The 21,059-nt window shown below is 37.7% G+C and overlaps 2 protein-coding genes across 3 annotated transcripts in view; both read right to left on the bottom strand.

Annotated features, from left to right (window-relative positions):
• LOC139133082 (thymidylate synthase-like) overlaps positions 1-21,059 on the bottom strand; it is a 396,310-nt gene that overhangs the window by 362,374 nt on the left and 12,877 nt on the right. The window lies entirely within an intron of this gene.
• On the bottom strand, positions 2,301-19,588 carry LOC139132928 (protein ILRUN-like). Its single transcript, XM_070699282.1, has 6 exons — positions 19,306-19,588; positions 12,734-12,888; positions 10,507-10,704; positions 9,388-9,564; positions 8,575-8,663; positions 2,301-5,660 (listed from the first exon to the last, which is right to left on the bottom strand). The coding sequence occupies exons 1-6, from the start codon at positions 19,554-19,556 to the stop codon at positions 5,553-5,555; spliced, it is 978 nt and encodes a 325-aa protein (XP_070555383.1). The 5' UTR covers positions 19,557-19,588; the 3' UTR covers positions 2,301-5,552.

Genomic DNA, 21,059 nt, shown 5'->3' with positions numbered 1-21,059 from the left:
AGACACCTGGTTAGAGAAGACCCTGATTCAAGGAATCAGTAGGTGTGAAATATTTTAAAGGGATATAGTCGTCGGAACTGTGCTCAAAGGTCATATGGGACCCATACGACACATGGCAAGATTGTATGCAAGGCACAGTGGTGATTGCATGTGATGACAGTTAAAACATGTCTGTCATAATCTATCATCGTATAATTTAAATGTTGCAGCTATGATGATGAGGTGCATCTTGATATTGTGCATGAAATACATTGATTGTAAACAAGAAACTCCCACAGGCGCAGTTCTGACGACTGTATCCCTTTAAATTAATAAAGAACAAATCAGCAAATAAGGAATCCGACAAGACAAAATCTGTCATCAATGCTTTGTATGTTGGAAATTGAATTTACATGACTGAAATAGCTGTGAAGTTACTTAAAATGATAGTTTTTCCTTGTCAAACCCAGGAATAATAACTCAATTGATGTCATATTGTCTTTAAGATTTCTTTAGGAAGTCCTATTAATTTAAGGCAGTACCGCTGTACAGAGTTTTCCAGTGGTATGTATCAAGGGCATTGACAAATTTCCAATCAAATCAAACACTATATTGATATTGTATGTTTGGTGCTCATAGTATTGGATAAGCCAGCGGGCATCAACATTATTGCATGCCAGTAGATGTCCATGAAAGCTTGACTTTCTGTGATAGACTTATCAGCTAGGATTAGACAGCCCTTCATGTGTATACTGGGAACTTGAGAGTGATGTGATGTACCGGTATGTGGCTGTGGAAATTCATGTAATCAAGAGAGGGATTGTCAAAACATATACATGTACCAGTATTCTATATAGGTATCAATGTTTTGGGCTGAAGTTATGTGGGTTGAAAGGATAAGGCATTTTTGTTTTTATGAACTGTGCGAATCTTTAAAGAGTTATTATTTGCATTGAATAAATTGATTCACTAAAAGGATAGAGTGTTGATTTGTTTATTTTTCAAATTTCGGAACTTTCTAATTACAGTGTATTTGAAAAGCAACCATTTTGTTTGACAGAGCCATCCAGAAATTCCAGAGATTCCTTGCTGTCATGACACCTAAGGAAATTTCGGAATTTTATGATAATATTAGAAAAGGGGCAAAATCAACTGTATCCCGACTGCATATCAAGCATCCCTACACACAATGCCGGATTTTGACCGAGACATTCTTTCGCTCGGTAGATTTGATGTTACTTCACGGCATCTGATATCATACATAGTGACCGATAAAGATTAAACATGGACAAATACAATGGTAAAGAAGTTAATATCCCGTCAGATATCAACCTATAATCACCTTGACATCGTCACATCTTGCCTTACATTTATCATCTTGCTCCAGATGTTTAATGTTTTGTTTTATTTCATGCAAAGAATCTATATCTTTAGCATTATACGTAGTAGTCAGTACTAGGTTAACATGACCCGACTTCAGTTGAAAATGGGTCAAAACAGGAATTGCATATTACTTTCTGGGCTAAAACCCACAAACAGGCGACTTTTGATTGTAATTTCTCTGAATTGTCTGAGGGCGCTTTTCAAAGCAGTGCGCCCTGGGATGGGACTCAGTGGAGCGTTCATGCATTCTCTGTTGCTGGTCATCGACTGACAGACATGAAAATTAAGAAAATACGGATCGCATTTGACCTTATATGCACGAGGTGAAATAAAATTTTGCCAGATAGATTCTAGGATTACCATTAACTTTGGATGCGGTGGTCTTCGATAAGCGATTTTTTTTCACTTTTCAAGATTTGACATACAAATTCTCTGCAAGTGAATATTTTTGATAATTTATCAGGGCTGAAAGCATTTTCTAACATCTTCACTCCCCCGCTTTTTTCCGTTATTTAAATCACCCCTCTATCGATTTAATATTACATTGGTGGTCTGATTTAGAGTATAAAACGATGGATATTGAAAAATGCATGTCAACATTTTCTGTGTAGTATTGGGGTGGGGGTTGGGGTTGGGGGTTAAGTCATGGCAAAATTTGCCTTCTCAAGAGGGCAGTTAAACTGGACAGCAATGGGTTGCATCCTACAGTCACTAAATTAGCATGTCAAAGTTCAAATGAAACAGCTGCAAAGCCTAGCAGCCATACTGGAACATATCACAAAACAAATTGATACAATGAGCCAATTTGGAACAAAAAGAATGGTGTGGTCTTTGAGTGACGACTTCTGACATAAGAAAAGACAGATAAATGACTCCAAACATGTCAGTCCCACCAAGAACACGTCTGTGGAGACAGAAAATAAGACAAAACAGACACATTATATCGTTCATTGCATCTTTTGTTTTATTTCTTCCACACCATAAATTAAAAATAAAAATTGTAATACTTCAATTATTCCGCATCCTTCAGGGACACACACTTCACATAATTTCTCACAAAACAGAAATTTGAAAAAAGTATGAGCTCATACACAGAAAACAATTCTTCTTCCCCTCTATGGTACACCAAAGTTGCATGTGCCTGCAATATGAGTGGTTGGGTTTGTGGATATTACCGAGAAGAGAGGGGTGTTAGTGAGTGTACTTGATCATTATGGGAAATTAAGCAAAGATTGCCAGTTGAGAGAATTTTCTGTCGAAAATTACAAATATACAAATATTTTTTGTGTATCTAAGAAAAGCACTGCCAGAACTAATATCCCTCATTGTTGACAAATTTTGTTATTAGCAGAACACAAATTCAAATATCGTGAAAATCTGGATTTCTTTGTTTTTGGCAGAAAAGAATACATTTTTGACAGATAAAATGCTGAATAGTGTGACAATTTTACAATGGTATGAATATCACAATTGATACAGTGAAAGGAGGAAAATTATCCAGGTCTTGATTTGAACAAAACTCTGGAATTCACATCTCAAAATATTTCAGCAAAAATATAACTGCAGGTACTTCCTGCATTATACCAATCTTTCATCACATCAGCGAAAAAATATTTCAAATTCTTTTACAAAAGCTTTTACCGCATATTCTTTGTAAGAGTGAAGGAGCTGAAGCACTTTGTTTGCATATCGAATTTAGTGATGAATTCATTAAAATCATGTGACTGAGCTGTGACCAATGAGTTGGGCCAAAATTGACATATGTAAATCTTCTAAGGTCAACAGCTGAGCATGTGACAGGGTTTGACCAATCAAATGATCATTATCATAAATATCAATACACATTATTAGCATGTATGGTAATATAAAAAGTACATTACTATTGTCAGTATGTGGTATATATATATATTTTGCGCTTCAAGTTTTTGATAGGAAATGGAAAGAAATGAAGCTCCAGTCATTGTGGATCTGATAAAAAGTTGTTGAAAGTCGCTCATGGCACAGCTACTTGTACAGGAGATGGTTGCTCAAGCAAAGCAATGACAGTAGAAATCAAGCAAAGTCAACCATTCTGCAAAACACAGCCTTTGTACTCTGGCTGTTAATCAGACATTCATCTGATACGGCAGCTGCTGAAAGAGATTCCACTACGTTGCAATAATGCCACTATTTGTCAAAGGACGAGTTTCTAAAGAAGAAAATAAGTTTTGAAACCATTACATCTCAGCTTCCATTATCAACGTTCATGGCAATGATCTTAATTTAGTTTTCAAAGTATTAGAGTCCTTGAAAAAACTTTACACTTCAGGATAAAAAAAAATTAATTTTCCGTGTAATTATGATTTGTATGTTGCCATAGCAACTAAGAAGTACAACAAATACTGTTAGCCTTCCTCTTGCACCATTAAATTGTCAAATTCAAAATCCACACTTTTAAAACAATTATCTCAGTTCCGCAAAGCCCGCCCTGCCCGTTTCATAATTCCACTAACTGTACAATTTACATACCTCACCACTATAACCTCAAAAGACCCCCTTGCTATATGCATAGAGCTTGGTACCATGTACTGAAAATCTCAGTATCTTTCATTCCTCTGCCAACGCAAATATAGCCATTCTTGAATTTTTTTGCACTCTGCTAATACTTTTCTTCCCAAGTCAAAATTAAATTTTGATGACCAAATAAGGACTGTTCAATAATTTCATCTTTTTGGATGAGTACACAATCTGGAGAGACAGATGCGACAGATGGTTTATAGATATGCTGGCACTGTCAAAAACTGCCTATGATGTTTTGGCCTTTCATTTCGCCAGGCAATTTGGTGATCATTTTCAGTGTCTCACTGGCTGAACAATCTCCAACGCACAGAAAACTCATGACTGGGCCTGTCTATGGCAGTTCCTTGCTTTACAATGTCAGGATTTATCAAGTATGCCCTTCTTGCTGTACCACTGACTGACACCTTTGGTCTGCAAAACTGAAAAGGCAAAAGCCACAGTTGACAGCCTATGATTTTACAAAAGTTAACCTTCAGAGGGACATTTGACAGAGAATCAACAATTTTCCGGAATTGATGATGGATTGTGACTCTGAATTTTGATCCAAAAAATGCTTTTCACTTTCCCACCACATTTCAAACTGCGTGAAGCGTGAACTTTGCACAGCTCATGAATGTTTGATACATGAACCTAGTTGTTCCCTTGGAAAGATAATGCCGTCAAATTATCTGAGCTGAAGGCTCCAACCTTAACCCTTTCACCGCAATGGTTTGACCCAAACCCATTGTTATCAATGGTAAGCGTGGATCTGTTCACACGGAAGGGGGTAGACAGGTTAAAGTGTGATGCAGCACCAAGCAAGCCTTTTAGTATCTGATGTTCGATTGAAGTTTTCGTCTATTCTTGGTATCTTTTGAAACAGAGAATTTATACGGTTGGCATGTATGGGGTGTATTACAATATCCTTAGTGATCATTCAAATTGTTTAAGCAATGAATCACACCAGGCGACGGTATACGATGACATTTTGACCAGTTCACGACATATGTGTACAAGCGATAGCGAGAGCAAATGTGGAGTGAACTGGTCAAAATCGAGTTGTCTACCAATTTCCGAGGTGGGTTTAATGCTATAAATTGAAATTCTGGTATGAAACATCAAAGCAGGAATTTCTCTCTAGCTGAGAGCTTGCACCTGTTCCAACTGTGCTATATTGCGCATATAGCACGGTTATTTTCACATATCCATCAATCAGATAGCAGTATTTGCACCATCAATATACTGGTATGATATAATAATGAAATACAGCAGCATAGCAGAAGTCCAGATCATTGAAAGACTCATCAAATTGAGGAAATATGCCAATCAGTATTCAGCAGTGAGTTGGTGCCTACACGTGGCATTGGCAGCATAAAACCCCATTAACTACAATAAAAAGAGAAATTTGCACATCCCCATAAAGTGAGAGGGAACAGCAACCATCCAATAACAGATGTTGCTAGGGTTGAACCATTCTTTACTGAAACAGGGACGATCTCTGTCCTTCTTTAAATTAGAAAAACAATTACAAAGTCTACCCAGAAATATAAAATAAAAACTACTGTCCGTCGGGTTATATTGTCCAATATAGATAGAAGCTAAATCTACAGTCGTTAAACTACTGAAATGTTTTAGGTCGCTGTCTATAGAGTCTACGAGAGTGAATCTTTGTGTCCGTGTGGGTTATGCTGGTGATTCGCACTGCTTCCAAACTGTATTTGATGCTGTTGTAGAAGATAACTAGTGTCTGAATGTGAGACCTGTAGAATGAGAAAGGAGAAAAAATTTCATTCAGAACTGATGCTTAGTAAACGTGTACGGGAGTCGTTTTAACCCTTTGCGTGCGAAAGTCAATTTTTGTCGCCGTTGTTAAGTATAACCCAGACAATTTACTTTCAGATTTTTGCCAAAATTTTGATCAAAAACTGTAGTCTATGGAAAGGGCTGTCCTTTTGGTCCAAAATTATCAAAAGATTTGCACAAAACTTCATCAAAAAAGTGGTGAAATGTTGCACTAGAATTTTGGTGGGAAAAATTACATATTTGTCATATCAATATCTTTGTTGACAATGAATGGATGGACCACAGTACAACACAAGCCACGTGCCCAAACGCACACAGAAGTATGTGTATTTCCATATGCGTTTGAGCACATGTGGGTTTGGTTGGACCATCACAAGATCTCTTGGGCGTACTGAGTCTGTAGAACACAGCGGGTCGTTTTTATTCTGTAGTAGAACCATTAGGATGAGCATTTGAATATCAGGGACAATGCTGCATTATTAGTATTTAAAAAACTATCTACTGTTGATTGACCAATCAGAGTGCTCAATTCAGGGTGTTTTATTTACTCATAAAGCCTTGGTCACCAAATTCCAGAAACGAATGACAGCGCCGTAGTAAAGTACTGTCCAATCAAAAGTGAACATGTCATATTCTGTAGAGATCTGGTACGTTTTAATATTCAAATTTGGTAACACAGCGGAAACCAGCTGCAACACAAAATCTGCTGTGCCCTAGGGCATTTATATAATGTGCCCTAGGGCATTTATAGGATGTTCCATTACATTGGAAGGCCATTTCACAAATAAAAGTTTTAATTCATATCCTAAACATGTTACATTGACAAAGGGGACGGTTGACGTAAACACATTGAAAACGAAAATATATCAGTTAGGGGCGATAGTTTTTAAGTCGGATAAAGCTCGAGTACTCGGGCTCTTCTGGTATATAAAGTCCAACCCTACGATAAAATGTCGCGGCCTGCGGCCTCGACATTTATCGTTGGGTTGGACTTTATATACCAGAAGAGCCCTTGTACTCGGGCTTTATCCTATACAAATGACAGATTTTTAAAGTAATGAAATTTTGTTTTGCATCTTTGTTAGTTTAAGGTTTTTATTACCTTTCTGCCTATAAATCTTTGTTAACAAATTTTGTCAAATGTACTTAAAATGCCTGCATGCCAGCAGAATGTCACATTGTAGTGTAAATAATGAAGTTGAAAAAGAGGTTCTGCTTTATTCCTTGAATGACACTCATATCAAACGGAAACGATCAAGTAAATATACATTTTGTGTGTGTAAACTTTTCAGCATGTATTAGAACTGCTTTCAAAATTTTGAATGGAAGCAAAACAAAACAATTAATAATCCTTGCCTTGTAGTCAGAAGTTAACTGGATTTGTATCTGTTTCCAAAGAGCACCCTTCTAGTAATGACATCTGCCATTTCCAAGGGTGCCCATAAGAAACAAGTTCACAAGTATAACAGTATTAATATTTTAATGAAGAACACTGAAATAGATTTCAAGATAAAAGACATTGGTGCGAAAGACTTAAGCAATAACCTCCGCCGCAGGAGGGTATACACGAGATTTTGGTACAATGCGCGACATATAGCACGAGCCGATAGGCGAGTGCTATATGGAGCGGATTGTACCAAAATCGAGTGTATACCCGACTGCGAAGGGGGTTATTGCTATTATATTATATCAACTTGTGTGTCTTTGTTGTCTTGCTTGGGTATTTTCGTCACTTTAAGCCCCAAATGCAGAAAACGGACGTATGAGAGATCGAACGTCGGAAATTCAGCGCCCGAGACCGAGCATTTTTATAAGTTGGGATTACGTAAACGCACACAGTATCTACGATAAATACGCATTACGTTCATCAACATTACATTTTATTCGCATGCGACACGAACAGTATACTTGTCAAAATATGCTGCAGACACAGAAATGGGTCAAGAGTTCAAATCAAAAGAAAAAGTAACAATTTTTTTCGTAAATTTACATAAGAACAATAGCCCTGGCTTTTTTGGCATACTAAAATAGATTTGTCTCATTTCTGTTCCGCATGCGGCATTCAGTGGTGGCACAGTGAAGTTACAGGATCTATTTTTGATGGATAATTTGGACATTAATTGTACCAGAAAACAAGCAGTTTTGAAATAATTCAGACTGCGATGACCGCAACTGTGATCATAACAGTTGTGCAGATTGTGTTTCCCCGATGCAGCGACAGCTGGACGCTGAGACACTGCTCATTTCATTTGATGTCAAATTTCGTCACAGTCGCCAGGAGTCATCCATTGTTATTTTGAACTACCTGGTCTACATCGTTAAAACACCCTAGTCTGTTACAGCCCAAGCTTTGGTAAAGAATATCTGACACACCGTTACTGTGAGGAAGTGTCAATTATTAGTGTATGAACGAATACTAGCTTCATTTTATATAAGAGCGGAGTAGGATATATCACGTCTCGACTCCAGCAAAGTGCACGGGCATGCGCTGCCCTAATGCAATAATTTGTGTACGTACATCACACCCAACTGTGCTGCTTCAGAGATGTCTTTCATCATCGATCCCAAGTTATTTTCACCAAGAGGTGAGTTACAGACCCACACTTTTATCCATGTATAAAAATTCGGTCTTCGGTCTTTGAAACAAAGCGGACTGCTTCGGTTTTTCTCGAGGCTCTATGGTTTAGATAGGTCCGTTGTAATGCACCGACTGGGCAATTTTCGAAAATGCTAGTTTAGGGGCCCGTTTTACCACTGCTATCAGTGCTATAACAGTATTTTAGCATCGCTGGAAGGAGCTCTTGTCCAATCAGAATGGTCCATCGTAGCATGATATAATATAATTCATATTTATCTTTAAGAGATACTTACTTCAAATATTGGGGCTCTAATAGGTGAACTAGGACTCTGGTTGTCTTCCGTGGCCATAGTGCCACTTGAAAGTATAGTGGGACTGTTACCTGTAATGTAGACATAAATTATACTTTGATTAGATATACTTTGATTTATGTTAGGTGTTATTCTCATCACTTTACTACTCCCATGCACACTGTTGTTTTTTAAATAGCCTACTCCTTCTTGAGACATTTTCTACAGACAGGCGAAATACAGCCAAACCCCCTCCCCCACTAAACTTGGAAGATGCGTTTGCAATACACTGTTTTTAATTATCCATAGCCCCTAAGTGTGCGCAGGAAATAACCAATTCAAAATAGTATAAAATATTGGTCGCCCTGCTAATGAAAAATAGGTTACACTTAATTGATAGACCTGGAAAACAGTCAATGTGCTGGTTATATCTTCTAAGTGTCATTGTGTAAACAATAACATCAATTTACAGAAAATTATGTCTAGGAATATTCAACTAAAGTACAAGGGTTTACTCTGACACTTTGATGATGTTGAAAATGGAAGGCATTATCTTCAATACAGTTTCCCGTACTCCAAAAACTTTCTCCATGGCGGAGGTCGCTCTGAAATTCACTGCATTTTTACAGAATTATTGTCATATTAAAAATCGCCAAAATTTGCCTGAATTTTGGGACACACTACTGAAGACGTTGGCTTCAGCATTGTAGGGTATCATGCACTGAACGCTTGGTAGAAGTTATCGCACAATCTCACTACATTGGTGATATCAATACAGAACACACCATTTTCCATGGTATGTTTATTTTTGCTTACCTAACTGTGTATTTGAATTTGCAGGACTTTGAAGTGGTGAAGTACCGAACGGATTTCTTGAAGAGCCATTTGCTAGACGTTGTTGTTCCGGAACAAAATCGCTACCTAGATTGGATAGTTGTTGAGTTAAACCTAACATCCCACCCTCTTTAACTTCAAGTATCACCCATATTATTTCTGTGGGAAGAGAAGAGAGGCGGTCAATTAATATTATAATGTATAATTTGCATATTCTGTTGAGAAAATACATTCTTTTGTGTGGTTAAAAACATATACAACTGAGATAGAATGCAGTCAATTACAAAGGTATATAATTTGAATATTCTTTTGTTGTGAAAACACATTTTTCTATGTAGTTATTTATATATGAATAGATTGAGACATAATTCATCAATTTACATATCACTGTATAATTTGCATAATCTTTTGTTGTAAAATGAGTACTGTTTTGTGTGGTTATTTGATATGAGAACAACTTGATCTAATAAGAAAGGGTTGTCAACGCATAAAAATTCCTTAGGACAACCTGCATGTGTACGATATATGATTGCAGATGCACCTTGTTTCTATTTTTTTGAAGCCTAAAAAGTTTACACAAACATTTTTCAACTACAGTCAAACCTGTCTCAATATGTGACACATGCTGAGTGGTCATCTGTTCATAATGGTCACTTTTAAGCGACTGAAATGGCTGTCATCCCTGTGTTAACTATTTGGAAAATCAAATTTTCAATTTTCACAAAAATAGGACAATGATGTGTTTATTTACTCCAAGAGCTTCAAAACGGGCCTGCATATGGGTTAAAATTAGAAAAGTATTGTAAAAAATATTAGAGTCAAAATATCTGTCCCTGGGGCACATTCTACCTTTAACCCTTTGAGCGCTGTAATTTTTCCCACCAAAATTTTCATGCAACATTTTACCAATTTTTATGAATTTTTCTGTATTTGTTTCGATAATTTTGGAGCGAATGGGCATCACATTTAATTAACTGCAGTTTTTTTCAAAATTTTGGCAAAAATCTGAAAAAATTTGACTGGGGTACATTTTGTAAAGGCGGCAAAAATCGACTTTGACGCTCAAGGGTTAATGAAGCATTACTTCAGGGCAATACTTACCACCGAAATACTGTCCCGTCCTTGTCATCATCCTCCATTGTCCCTGGAAGATGCCACAAGATGGCGGACTCACCATGGCAACACTCACATCTGTCATGTGACCTGGCTCTAGATCTTCTACAGGTATGCTTTCATCAGCACCTAGTAGATATCCTTGTGTAAATCGTAAACAAACCCCGCACGGCCATTTCTCATCACCTACACCAGAGATTAAACCAAAAAACATAAAGAGTATGGTTTGTTTTCCTACTAACATTCAGAAACAAAAGCTGGGTTAGCATCATTTTTACAGTTTTAACGTCCATAAATGCAATAAATCCCCATAATTAACCATGAATGTTATGTGATAAACTTGCTCTGGATATGATCAGAACAAACATGGGTGGTGTTTCTTTAAATTTATGGTTGATTTTCATTACATTTATCAGCAGCAAATTCATACATTGAAGCAAAATACTACATGTACAAAAATGTTGGGTTGACTCAAAAGAAATTTCAAGAAATTCCCAGATTGATAAAAGAGTTCAGAAAGGTCAAAGATTAGAGGGCACTCAAGCTGACAGTGACATGAGTACCAGAAATTTTCACACTCTGAAAATTTCAAAATGTCTTCAAATATTTGTGCATTGTGAAATGACCGCCTAACTCATGAAAAGACCCCAACTGTTTCACTGCAGCAGAAGAATAGTGCAAAGGTCCAATAGTCTTGACTGTGTTCATTTTCCTGTGCTAGGGTGCCTTTCACAATATAAAATATCACACCCCCTAGGATAATATTGAGTTGTAACACAGCCTAGAGCAAGTCTTTTCAAATTGCTTTTACAACCCTGTGTTTTTCTATGGGAAGGCCAAGCCTTGCACTCAAAGAGCTGCCATTGGATTAAAGACCACTGGTCATTGGCTGCATCTCCGTCCAGAGGATGGTGTACACTACTAAATATAACCTTCCTTCAAGGTCTTGGAAAAAAGACCAGGGTTTTTGTGGTGGAAACTGGCAAATTTTACAAGGATTCCCCTTCAGAGAGATTCCCTTCCATATCTCTAGGGTTTTCCTTGGAATATCAATACAAATGTTTTGGAGGACAACAGAGTTGGTTCTGTTTACAAAAAAATTATTTTACTAATCAGCCATTGGTGTTTTCTACTCAGGGTCAGTATGTTTTGACTTCAGCAATATAGACATCACCCCACCTACTGTTTTCTGCTGATGAAAATCATGCAACTGAAGAAAGTGATTTGTGTCAAAAAATGAAGACAAGATTGCAGTGATCTCCACAGCTTGGAAAATCAAGAGGTGTGGTCAATTCACAAAATAATGAGTAATTTCACATTCCTATGTGGTGAAAATACAAATTCTTTTGTTTGGTTATGAACACATGGATAGATTGCTCCCAAAATTCAGAGGAGCAGTCCACCTCCCTTGTGGGGAATCATAAGATGCATAATATGCTGGTCTTTATGTACTGTTCCCTTGCTCTCATTCAATAGCTTCAGGATATTCATAGTAGCTATCAAGACGAAACAGAACTCGGAAGTCAATAATTTGAATAGTGAATGTCACACATCATAGAACACGTGGTAATTGATACCACAGTATGTAGATGGCCACGTGGAACCAACATCTCACTCACATAGGAGCCGTGGATAATTAAAACATGCGCATGGTAAACAAAACTAAGTGCGTTTGTCCTCAACCCTCCTTCCTCCTCCCTAAATGAAAGTTTGGAAGTGCAAAAATCCAACCAAGCCTCATTCTGTATCTGCATCCAACAATCAGTGATTACATCGCTATGAAATCATGCATACGCTACCGACTGCCCCCACCATACCCCCTTTACAATCAATCTCTGTTCAGTGCCAACCCATCAATGACGCAACAAATAGAATGAAATGAAACAGTGTATCCAAAATGATTGTTACGTTTACTCATGCACTGATTCACATGTATGTCAAAAGAACGCTTGTCTAGCGCTGGTGCCATACTGACCTGGTACACGCCAAACAATGTAGTGATATTTTGCAATACAGAAAAACTTGTAGTGAGATGTTGCGATATGAAAACTTGCAGTGCCATTTTTGCGCAAGGTAATCGAAATACAGCCAAACCCCCTCCTCTATACACAGAAGTTGTGTTTACCGTGCGCGTGTTTTAATTATCCACGTCCCCATATACTCAAAAGATATCCTGGCTCTATAAAATTTCAACTTTGCTTACATCATAACTTACCTGAATTCCTTATTCTCCACGTTTTAATAAATCTTGTGTTTGGTGGGACCGACTCGCCTTCACCTATCGTAATATCTTGTACCAGTGACATAGAAGGGACTTTATCTTTGGGACTTTCAAAATCATAATATGAACATATTGCTGCTTGAAGATTCCTGTAAGTTAACAATAGTTAAGCAAAGATGTTTGAGTAAAAGAACATGAATTTGCAGAAGTACAACCGTATAAGAAACTTAGGAAACATAGAAATACTGGCTGAATAATACCCTTTGTATATTGATTAAATTTTCAATGGCACTTTGAATGACAAAATAAACCAAGCTATTGACTCATTTACAGCCAGAATTTGGTTGAGCATTGGTGCACCTGCCTTCATACACATTTTCTATATTGTGATAAATTATGTCATCCCTACCACCATGATGGCCTGACCATAACTCATTGTTACCAATGGTGACTGAGAACTTGTTGACAGGGAATGTGGGGTGAGCAGTTTAAACCCTTTCACCACAAATGTTGGTGCATCCCTATTGTTTGCCATGGCAAAGTTTGACCTCTGGACTGGGAAATGGGGGTGATAAGGTCACATCAGCTTCATTACTCCTTGAAATTTTGCTGGCAATGTCTAGCCTATTAGTACTTTCAATCAGTTCCCACACAGTTACTACATACTGGGTGCAAACTGGCAGCCATAATTCCTGTGATGTGAAACTTTTGTTGCACCAACCTGCATGTTCACCCCCAATTTCCTGTAATTACTGTAGGTCCAAAATCACAATTATATACAAATGGTTTGGGCTGGACCAATGCAGTGAAAGGTTGAGGGAGAATGCAAGTGTATAAGCAATGTATTGTAGCAGCTTTTATTTTGTGTCCTGGTACTGTTTCATATGGAGTGATTTGACCTTTACAAAAGTCACTCCGGTCCAGTTATACCATATTTGGAAGCAAGAGTCGGAGAATTGAAGGAAAGACTACAGGTGATGTGAACACCTTGATAGATGCTATACAGAAGAAGTGTGGGTCAACCACATTTGCTGGCTTTGCCTTCAAACAGCCACATCACACAAATTACAAGATATTCAATTTGCAGTAGTATAAGCTCTGTAGCTGTATCTTTTTTTTCACTTTGCTTCACTAAAATATACCATCCAGTCTTCAGAGAGATGTTTTTGATTCCTTCTCTAAAGTCTTTGAAAATGTTACCATTTAATCCCTCGGATGGATTCGGTCGATTGATCATGATTTCAACAATGAAATAAGGATTTATCCTTATTTAATTGTTGAAATCTTTGTTTGTTTGTTGCTGATGTATTAGAATGTTCTGTGGACATTCTCCATTCTCAAACACTTTGGTAAGCAGTTTTACATAAGTCGCTTTTGATTTCAAACCATCTTATAGAAAACATGCATCCATACAGATACAGACATACAGACGCTACGACTCACCACATAAGCTCTCTTTGGTATACATACTTATACCAAATGTGAGCTAAAATGCAATGAGATAAAGCTAATGAGATCATAATTTGTATGCATAGTAATCGATAGTCTGTACTGATAATCTGAGCACATAACTATAACATTTGACATGCACAGATCAGCATCCCGATCAACAGGCAGCATGGAACAACGGTAGGAGACTGAAATTAAGGTCAAAGTTGAAGTGAATGAGTTCACACAAAACTGATTTCCCTTATGTATTTCCATTATTCAAAACACCAACATTGACCACATTGTTTGCTGTCTTGGTAAAACCTACACAATTGATAAAAGGACTGCTAGCCTTTAACAGGGAGCTTACATAACATCAGTAGTGTAATACCTCAACCTGAAACTGCTGTCACTGTGACTTCAAAGTCCAAAATAAAATGTTTATCTGTAATTTTCTAAAATTACTTTGAGTCAGACTTGATGTATAATCAGGCAATGGTTGACTTGTGTAGTTTCAAATGCTCAGATCCCTGACCATTTGGATACTGGTCATTTGCGACCCCTACATTTTGCCAGCCTTGTGACCTATTCAGCTCAACAAACCCCTCTTACATTTCTCTTTCGGTAGCCAAAACAAGATACTTTCATGCAATATCTAACCAGGGCTCGAAAATTCTCGCCGCCCGACGCCCGTGACAAGTGAATTTGAGTCCGGGCAAGTGAAAACAACATTCTCCCAGCCCGACGGACAAGTGAATTTCAATGAGGCCACTGTACGTATGCGCTGCCACTCTCTAGTTCTTTGAGTGTACCGCTTTAGATATGGCCGGCCGATAAAATAGCTCTGTTCTACTTGGTTACAAAATAGCAAAATATTGACGTCTTTGCACGATGTTTTTTTCTTCTGATGAAATCATGTCACCATGCCTCCTCAACAGAAAACTACAGCTTACAATAAAATGTTGTAAGGTGTTGAAACAATTTACCCTCCTTCCTACAAAGTTGCGATGTATTGAAACACTTTACTCTCCTTTCTACAAAGTTACAAATTCCCTGGTACGTGAAGTAAACATTGTTGCTGTTTGATTCTGCAATCGCGGTCCCTCAGTCCCTCATATAGACGGACCGTGCTACAAAACATCATGGAGGAATGATGAATACACTGAGGCTTGGCTTTGCCTGTGTGAGTCCCGCGTACCGGTCGTCCTTTTTAGTCCAAGTTTTATCTACTTTGCTTGAATCAAAATTTGGCCTGCAATTACTCAGTTTGATAGTAAAAAACCACTATTTCAAAGGAAACTTTCACAAACAGAGTCAGAATACAAGGGAAAAGGAGAAAAATTTGAGGTTTTCTGAAAGGTCAAATCTGGGTCATCTTATGTGATGTCATGAATGAAGACCCTTAAGTACACAATTATGGTTCAAAAGAAACCACCTAGGGAGGTCCAATAGGTACAATCTTATGATAAAAGGTAATTTCTTGGTGCTTTCCAATTTAATGGCATTTAGCTTGACTGTCAGTTTTAAATTAAATTTTATTAACAGTTATGGCAAAGGGAAATTGTCAACAGTAGTTGCAGTAAGCATATCCATTTCAAATCATCACATTAATATTTCTGCAGAGTCCTCCAGTTTAATGATGTAATAGTGAACATCACTAGACATTTCTTGATGATATCAAATATCAAATGAAAATGTTCCTGGGCTACAATGTTATCATTATCATTAAAACTATTATTACTCTTTAAAACATTGGGAAATGAATTGAACAATATCAGTGTGTCTTGTTTAAAGGATACTTATGCTGAAGATGCTATTGAGCCTGCTTGATCACAACTATGACACAACACCACAATACTTGTATACACTGTCACTATGCTACCGAATGCTTTTTCTGCATGGAAAATTTGTATTGTGTGGCTAACAAAATTTACATCATGACTTAAAGAGTGCATAAATGTGCCACATAAGGTAGTAGAGCTTGTAGTGTATATGTATGATAAGTTGTCATACTGTGAACACTAACTCAATGCTGCAGAAGTATTCTGTATCTGTGGTAATACACTTCACATTGCTACCTGATTTTTAGAATTGCCACCTAATTATTTCTTGTGGCAAAAGTTTACCATCAGAAATGAAAAAGTATTTTGATCCCTTCAATGTCATAAAAAACACAGATAATTAATGTAATAAAAACTAAACAAATATTTCTTTAATGTAAAAACTATCATGAACAACATACAAAACATCTTGATTTGTAAAATTAGTAACTCCTGAATGCTGAGAAAGCTGTTGCTACACTTGAGATCATAAACTGTTTAAAAGTTGCTCAAAATGGCTGCAAGATTTTTTATTTGGCTAAAGAGTTGGCTAATCATTTTGGTGACTTACGGGAACCCTGCAGTTTATAAAATACCACGTGGTAGCAGTAAACTAAATGATACTGAAAGTTTCACATGGGCACAATTTGACACAACACCGCTGGCCCATTATATACTTACCCTTAGTGCACCTACCTGACTTGCCTATTAAAACCAGGTACCAGGTCATGATGACACACAATGACAATGTACCGGTGTTGTTTTATTGAAACATGTCCCCCCAAAAATTTAATTGGTCACCATTAAGACCTACTATGGGTCACTGTGTCCCCATGCTAGCAAAAGCTGGCTGAAACACTGTGTATGTGTACGTTACATAAGATATTATTTTTGATACACAGAATAAGGACACAAATTTATCAGTAAGTTACAGCTATTGTTTCTTTACAATGACATTAATAAAACCATACATATTTACTCTTAAAATCATCTGAAATTCAGGGCAAGTGAATTTTTCTTCCGGACAAGTGAAATTGAAAATTCACTTGCCCTATGGCAAGTGAGTTTTAAAAAAATTTTCGAGCCCTGCTAAAGGCAAAAGGGCATTTGATAGGCACCAATCCATCGGACAGTGTGCTTTATGGTAGTTCACACCTCAAAGCTATGTTTTAAATCTGAGCTCAAACTGTCCTCAGGGAAGTTAAATCATTCTCTTTCAAAATCATCCATGCACTCCACAAGCTTCAAAATGACTCCACAAAAGCAGCAAACAATTTAAATATTGTAGACTAGAAATCCAGAAACTTGTTAATTCCCCTTCATCCCCAATGTCCCTGTAGATGTACAAAAGTATTACTGGCTCAACCTGTTCACCCCAATTTCCAATGAAATGTTCCCCAATCAGCATTGACTTTGTGGTTCAGGGCCAAACCATTGTGGTGCATGGGTTAAAACTTTGCATACTATAAACTCGGCTGTACATGTATGTCCTCCATGCAAACTTGATGTATCATGACTATTTCATTGACTCATGAGAGTAACCGTGTCGACTATGTGAATCAAGGAAATTCTGTATATTACCATGGAGCTAGAAATGGATAATATTACATTTATAGGTCATCCATGGTCGACTCTGGGAAATTCCTGAAATGACACAATGAACCAAGAAATCTGAATGGTTAGAGGGGATAGTGTGTAAATGTTGACTTATGAGGAAGTTGCATGACCTGGTGTGACCCCATCTGAGCAATACCAAGCTGACCTCTGACCTCTTATGTCACAGGAACATAACTGGTCACTTGACTGCAATCAACTTGACCCAGGACGACCCCGCACCAACCTGACTTCAGTCAACTTGACCTGAATTTGAATTTGTGCAGGGGCACAGTCCCTCTATGTGATGGAGGGACAATGGCTTGGGTATGGTCTGTGTGAGGTCAAGCTGACCTGGGTCATGTTGGTGTGGTCACAGCCCCTCCACACACCAGTTGAGATATGCCTGGGTCCCAATTGTTGTGATGCGCCTTATCGTTTGATAAGATGTCTGTGTTTGTAATTGTAGGGCTTCGTTTCAAAAGTTTATTACCAGGTGACTGGTAAAGTGAGAAAGCGCTGTTTACTGCATTTGAATGCAGGCGAGCTACCGTAAGCGCCATTTTGGTTTACGGAAATCAAAACAACAAAACCAAATGACCGATCTCTCAAAAACCTAATGGATTGTTAATTTTTGAAATGGTTGACGCAGGCTCACATATGAGAGTAAATATCAGTGGTTCTGGGTAACAAATGTTTGAAAGAAAAACGCGACGAAAATGGGTATGAAATATGGATGCTGAACCATTAAATGCATACAATGGTACATTCACACGTTAAAACAATAGACGTTTCAAACGTGTGGTGAAAGTTGTCTGAGAACCTAAGTCAAAGAGTTACATATGTAAGGATGTAACTTCTGTTTCCCTGATCTGTGGGCATGTTACAAGGCTGACTGTCACTATATTTTGAAGTAATTATTACAAGTATACCTCTAAGACAATTTGACCAAAATTTGACCTTTGTTGGGGGTCATGTCAGTGTGGGTCAAGCTGACCTGACTTGCCAGAGTGACCACACTCATGGTCACTTTACCCAATAAGTAACAACCAGCAACAACAAGGTGTAAATTGCTTGGGTCGAAACGGACAGGGGTCAACAACCTTCCCTGCTCAGCTTGAAATGTAAACCAGGGGAGGTTGTTGATGTTAGTCGTGGTTGCAAGTACACGTACGGTGCATTTATTTCTAAAATGTCAGAGAAGCAATCTATTCAAAGGGTATTGAGTTCACATAAATGCAATCACGAATATCAAATATTAAGTTTTAAATCATGGGTACTGACTGAGCATAGTGCCAGAATTTACAGTCACTTATCAATACACCATGAATGGATACCCGATGCTACCCACACCTTTCTGCCATCTAGAGCTTGCAAAGTTGTGAGAGCCTACGAAAGGAGCACTAAAAACGGAAGTTTTTTCTTTGACACGGTATGCTCAAAAAAGCACACGAGGCATGCCATGCTGACGTCGAGATGTTCCCTAACTTCGAATTTCGAGCCCCTAGGCCCTGTTTGTTGACGCGTTGGGTTGTGGTGTCAGCCGCGTCGCTTCGCGTCGAGTCGGCTATCATAATAATATTGACTCCACTGGTAAAATTTTCAGGACACACGGAATCGAGACATTTAAAGGACCACAAAAATATTGGCTCGCAAGATTACATCAGTAGGGTGACATACCAATATTTTGAGCCTAAAAGTTGTCCCATTAATGTACACACTTACCAATTATTCATATCGAGGAAAAATGCACAGCCTGCTGGATTCAGCTGATTGCCCAGCAATTTTTGAAATTCACTTATAAGAACTTCTTTGTCCGTTGTTCCCATGGAACTAAATTGCTGTACAAGTTCTTGATCTAGATCAGAATCTACCTCCATTTCGTCACGTGGCTTCATGAAACAACCAGAGACACAAGAGGACGCAAGTTCGGAAGACGCCAATATGCACAACTTCAGGTTTTCAACTGTTGTCATTCGCCATTACTGTGATGGTGACGTCATCAATGTTAGCACGCAGGCGCAGTGCGGTGAGGCCGATGCTTTTTACCCGCAATGCAATGCGCGACCTATTTCTGAGCTTGTGGAGTCACAGTGAATATTCACTTTGAAACCCATCTATTCATAAATATTTATTGTTACCTTCTCCGATAAACTATGACTTCGTGCGAAACGGTTTCTAAGAATTTAATTCGGGATTATTGTTACATATTATAGATGTGCTAAATAACCCTGAATTAATTGTGATCAGTCGTAACACATAGCCAGCAGTGTGAAGGAAATTGAAGTGAAATTCACATTGTGGAAAAAATTCAGTAACAAGTTTTGTGAATTAAGACAACTTGTATAAAACTAAGAAAAATTTGAGTCAATGAATTACATTTATAAGAAGAAGTTGGAAAGTTGACATCACTCTTTCATGGTATTTCACCAAATAAGGAAAAAAAAAATTAAAACTCGAGCAATGAGACATTTCACAGAATGTTTCCTCTCTAAGGAAGATATTCAGATGTAAACTGTTTGTTCTCACCGGATATCTATTATTGCTGTGCGATACTTAACTAATGCCTCATTGAATGAACTGTTTCAAGTGCCTGAAACCACTATAAGAAACTTTGTATTTTTGAAATTTTGCCAACACATGCTCATATGATCTTTCTCTTCTCGTCCTTCATATAGTTCTAATTCATCTATAACAACAATTACCATGTCGGTTGTAGTCTTAGAGAGCACCTGTTATGAATTGATAATCTACTATGTGTACAATGCTTTGATTGTCCTTTAATCAGGCATCTGATGCAAAGCAATAGAATATGCTATCAAAATTAATTATATTATGTTAAAGGTATTGCCATAGTTAGTGTGAAGGCAATTGCCCCTTATAAAATTTCCATTTTCTGAAAATACATCTTTTTTAATGAAAAATTTCCATGTCGTCCTTTTCATGTGAATTGTTGCTTACCTTACAATTGTCAATTCTATCAATTCAGAAAACTTTCCTGTAGTTTCATTTCCTTCTATTCATTTTTTGTTGTGATATGTTTCATCAGCATGACCTGAATCACAATAATTACCAAAAAAATTTCTCTATTTTTTTTTTGACAAAACATGGGAAGTACATGTCACATCATCAAGTTAATAGGCCAAAAAATACACGCTTTTTTCCTAGGGCATAACGCGAACCTTAAAGCCTGGCACACAAGCCACTCAGCCCAGCCCCACCGCTACAATTATTGCAGCTACTTTTTTCCACACTTTGGTGTGTTCAACAAAATTCTAACTATGGTGACCCCCATACAAATACTGAAAAGTCTATAATGGAGTTAAAGGGGCAGTCTTCAATCCCTGGTTCTCACAGTTGTTGTTGACATGACTGTTTACGTGAATTAAGTCCTTTATTCTCCTTTAAAATTTGTGCACAGTTAGTCAATTTGCTCAGCAATAGAGCTGACAAAAACCTGCCCATTTACCGGTAATGGA

Source organism: Ptychodera flava, chromosome 1, assembly GCF_041260155.1.
Source record: "Ptychodera flava strain L36383 chromosome 1, AS_Pfla_20210202, whole genome shotgun sequence".
Lineage (NCBI taxonomy): Eukaryota > Metazoa > Hemichordata > Enteropneusta > Ptychoderidae > Ptychodera > Ptychodera flava.
The sequence above is the reverse complement of the archived record's forward strand: the minus strand, read 5'-3'. Positions and strand labels throughout refer to the sequence as shown.

Excerpts from the sequence above, each read along its gene's own strand:
- LOC139132928 (XM_070699282.1), bottom strand. The coding sequence starts at position 19,556 with ATGACAACAGTTGAAAACCTGAAGTTGTGCATATTGGCGTCTTCCGAA. Across the intron at positions 8,664-9,387 it reads AAATTCAAATACACAGTTAG|GTAACAGTCCCACTATACTT; the intron begins GTAAGCAAAAAT and ends TCTACATTACAG. Across the intron at positions 5,661-8,574 it reads TTAGAGCCCCAATATTTGAA|GTCTCACATTCAGACACTAG; the intron begins GTAAGTATCTCT and ends CTCATTCTACAG.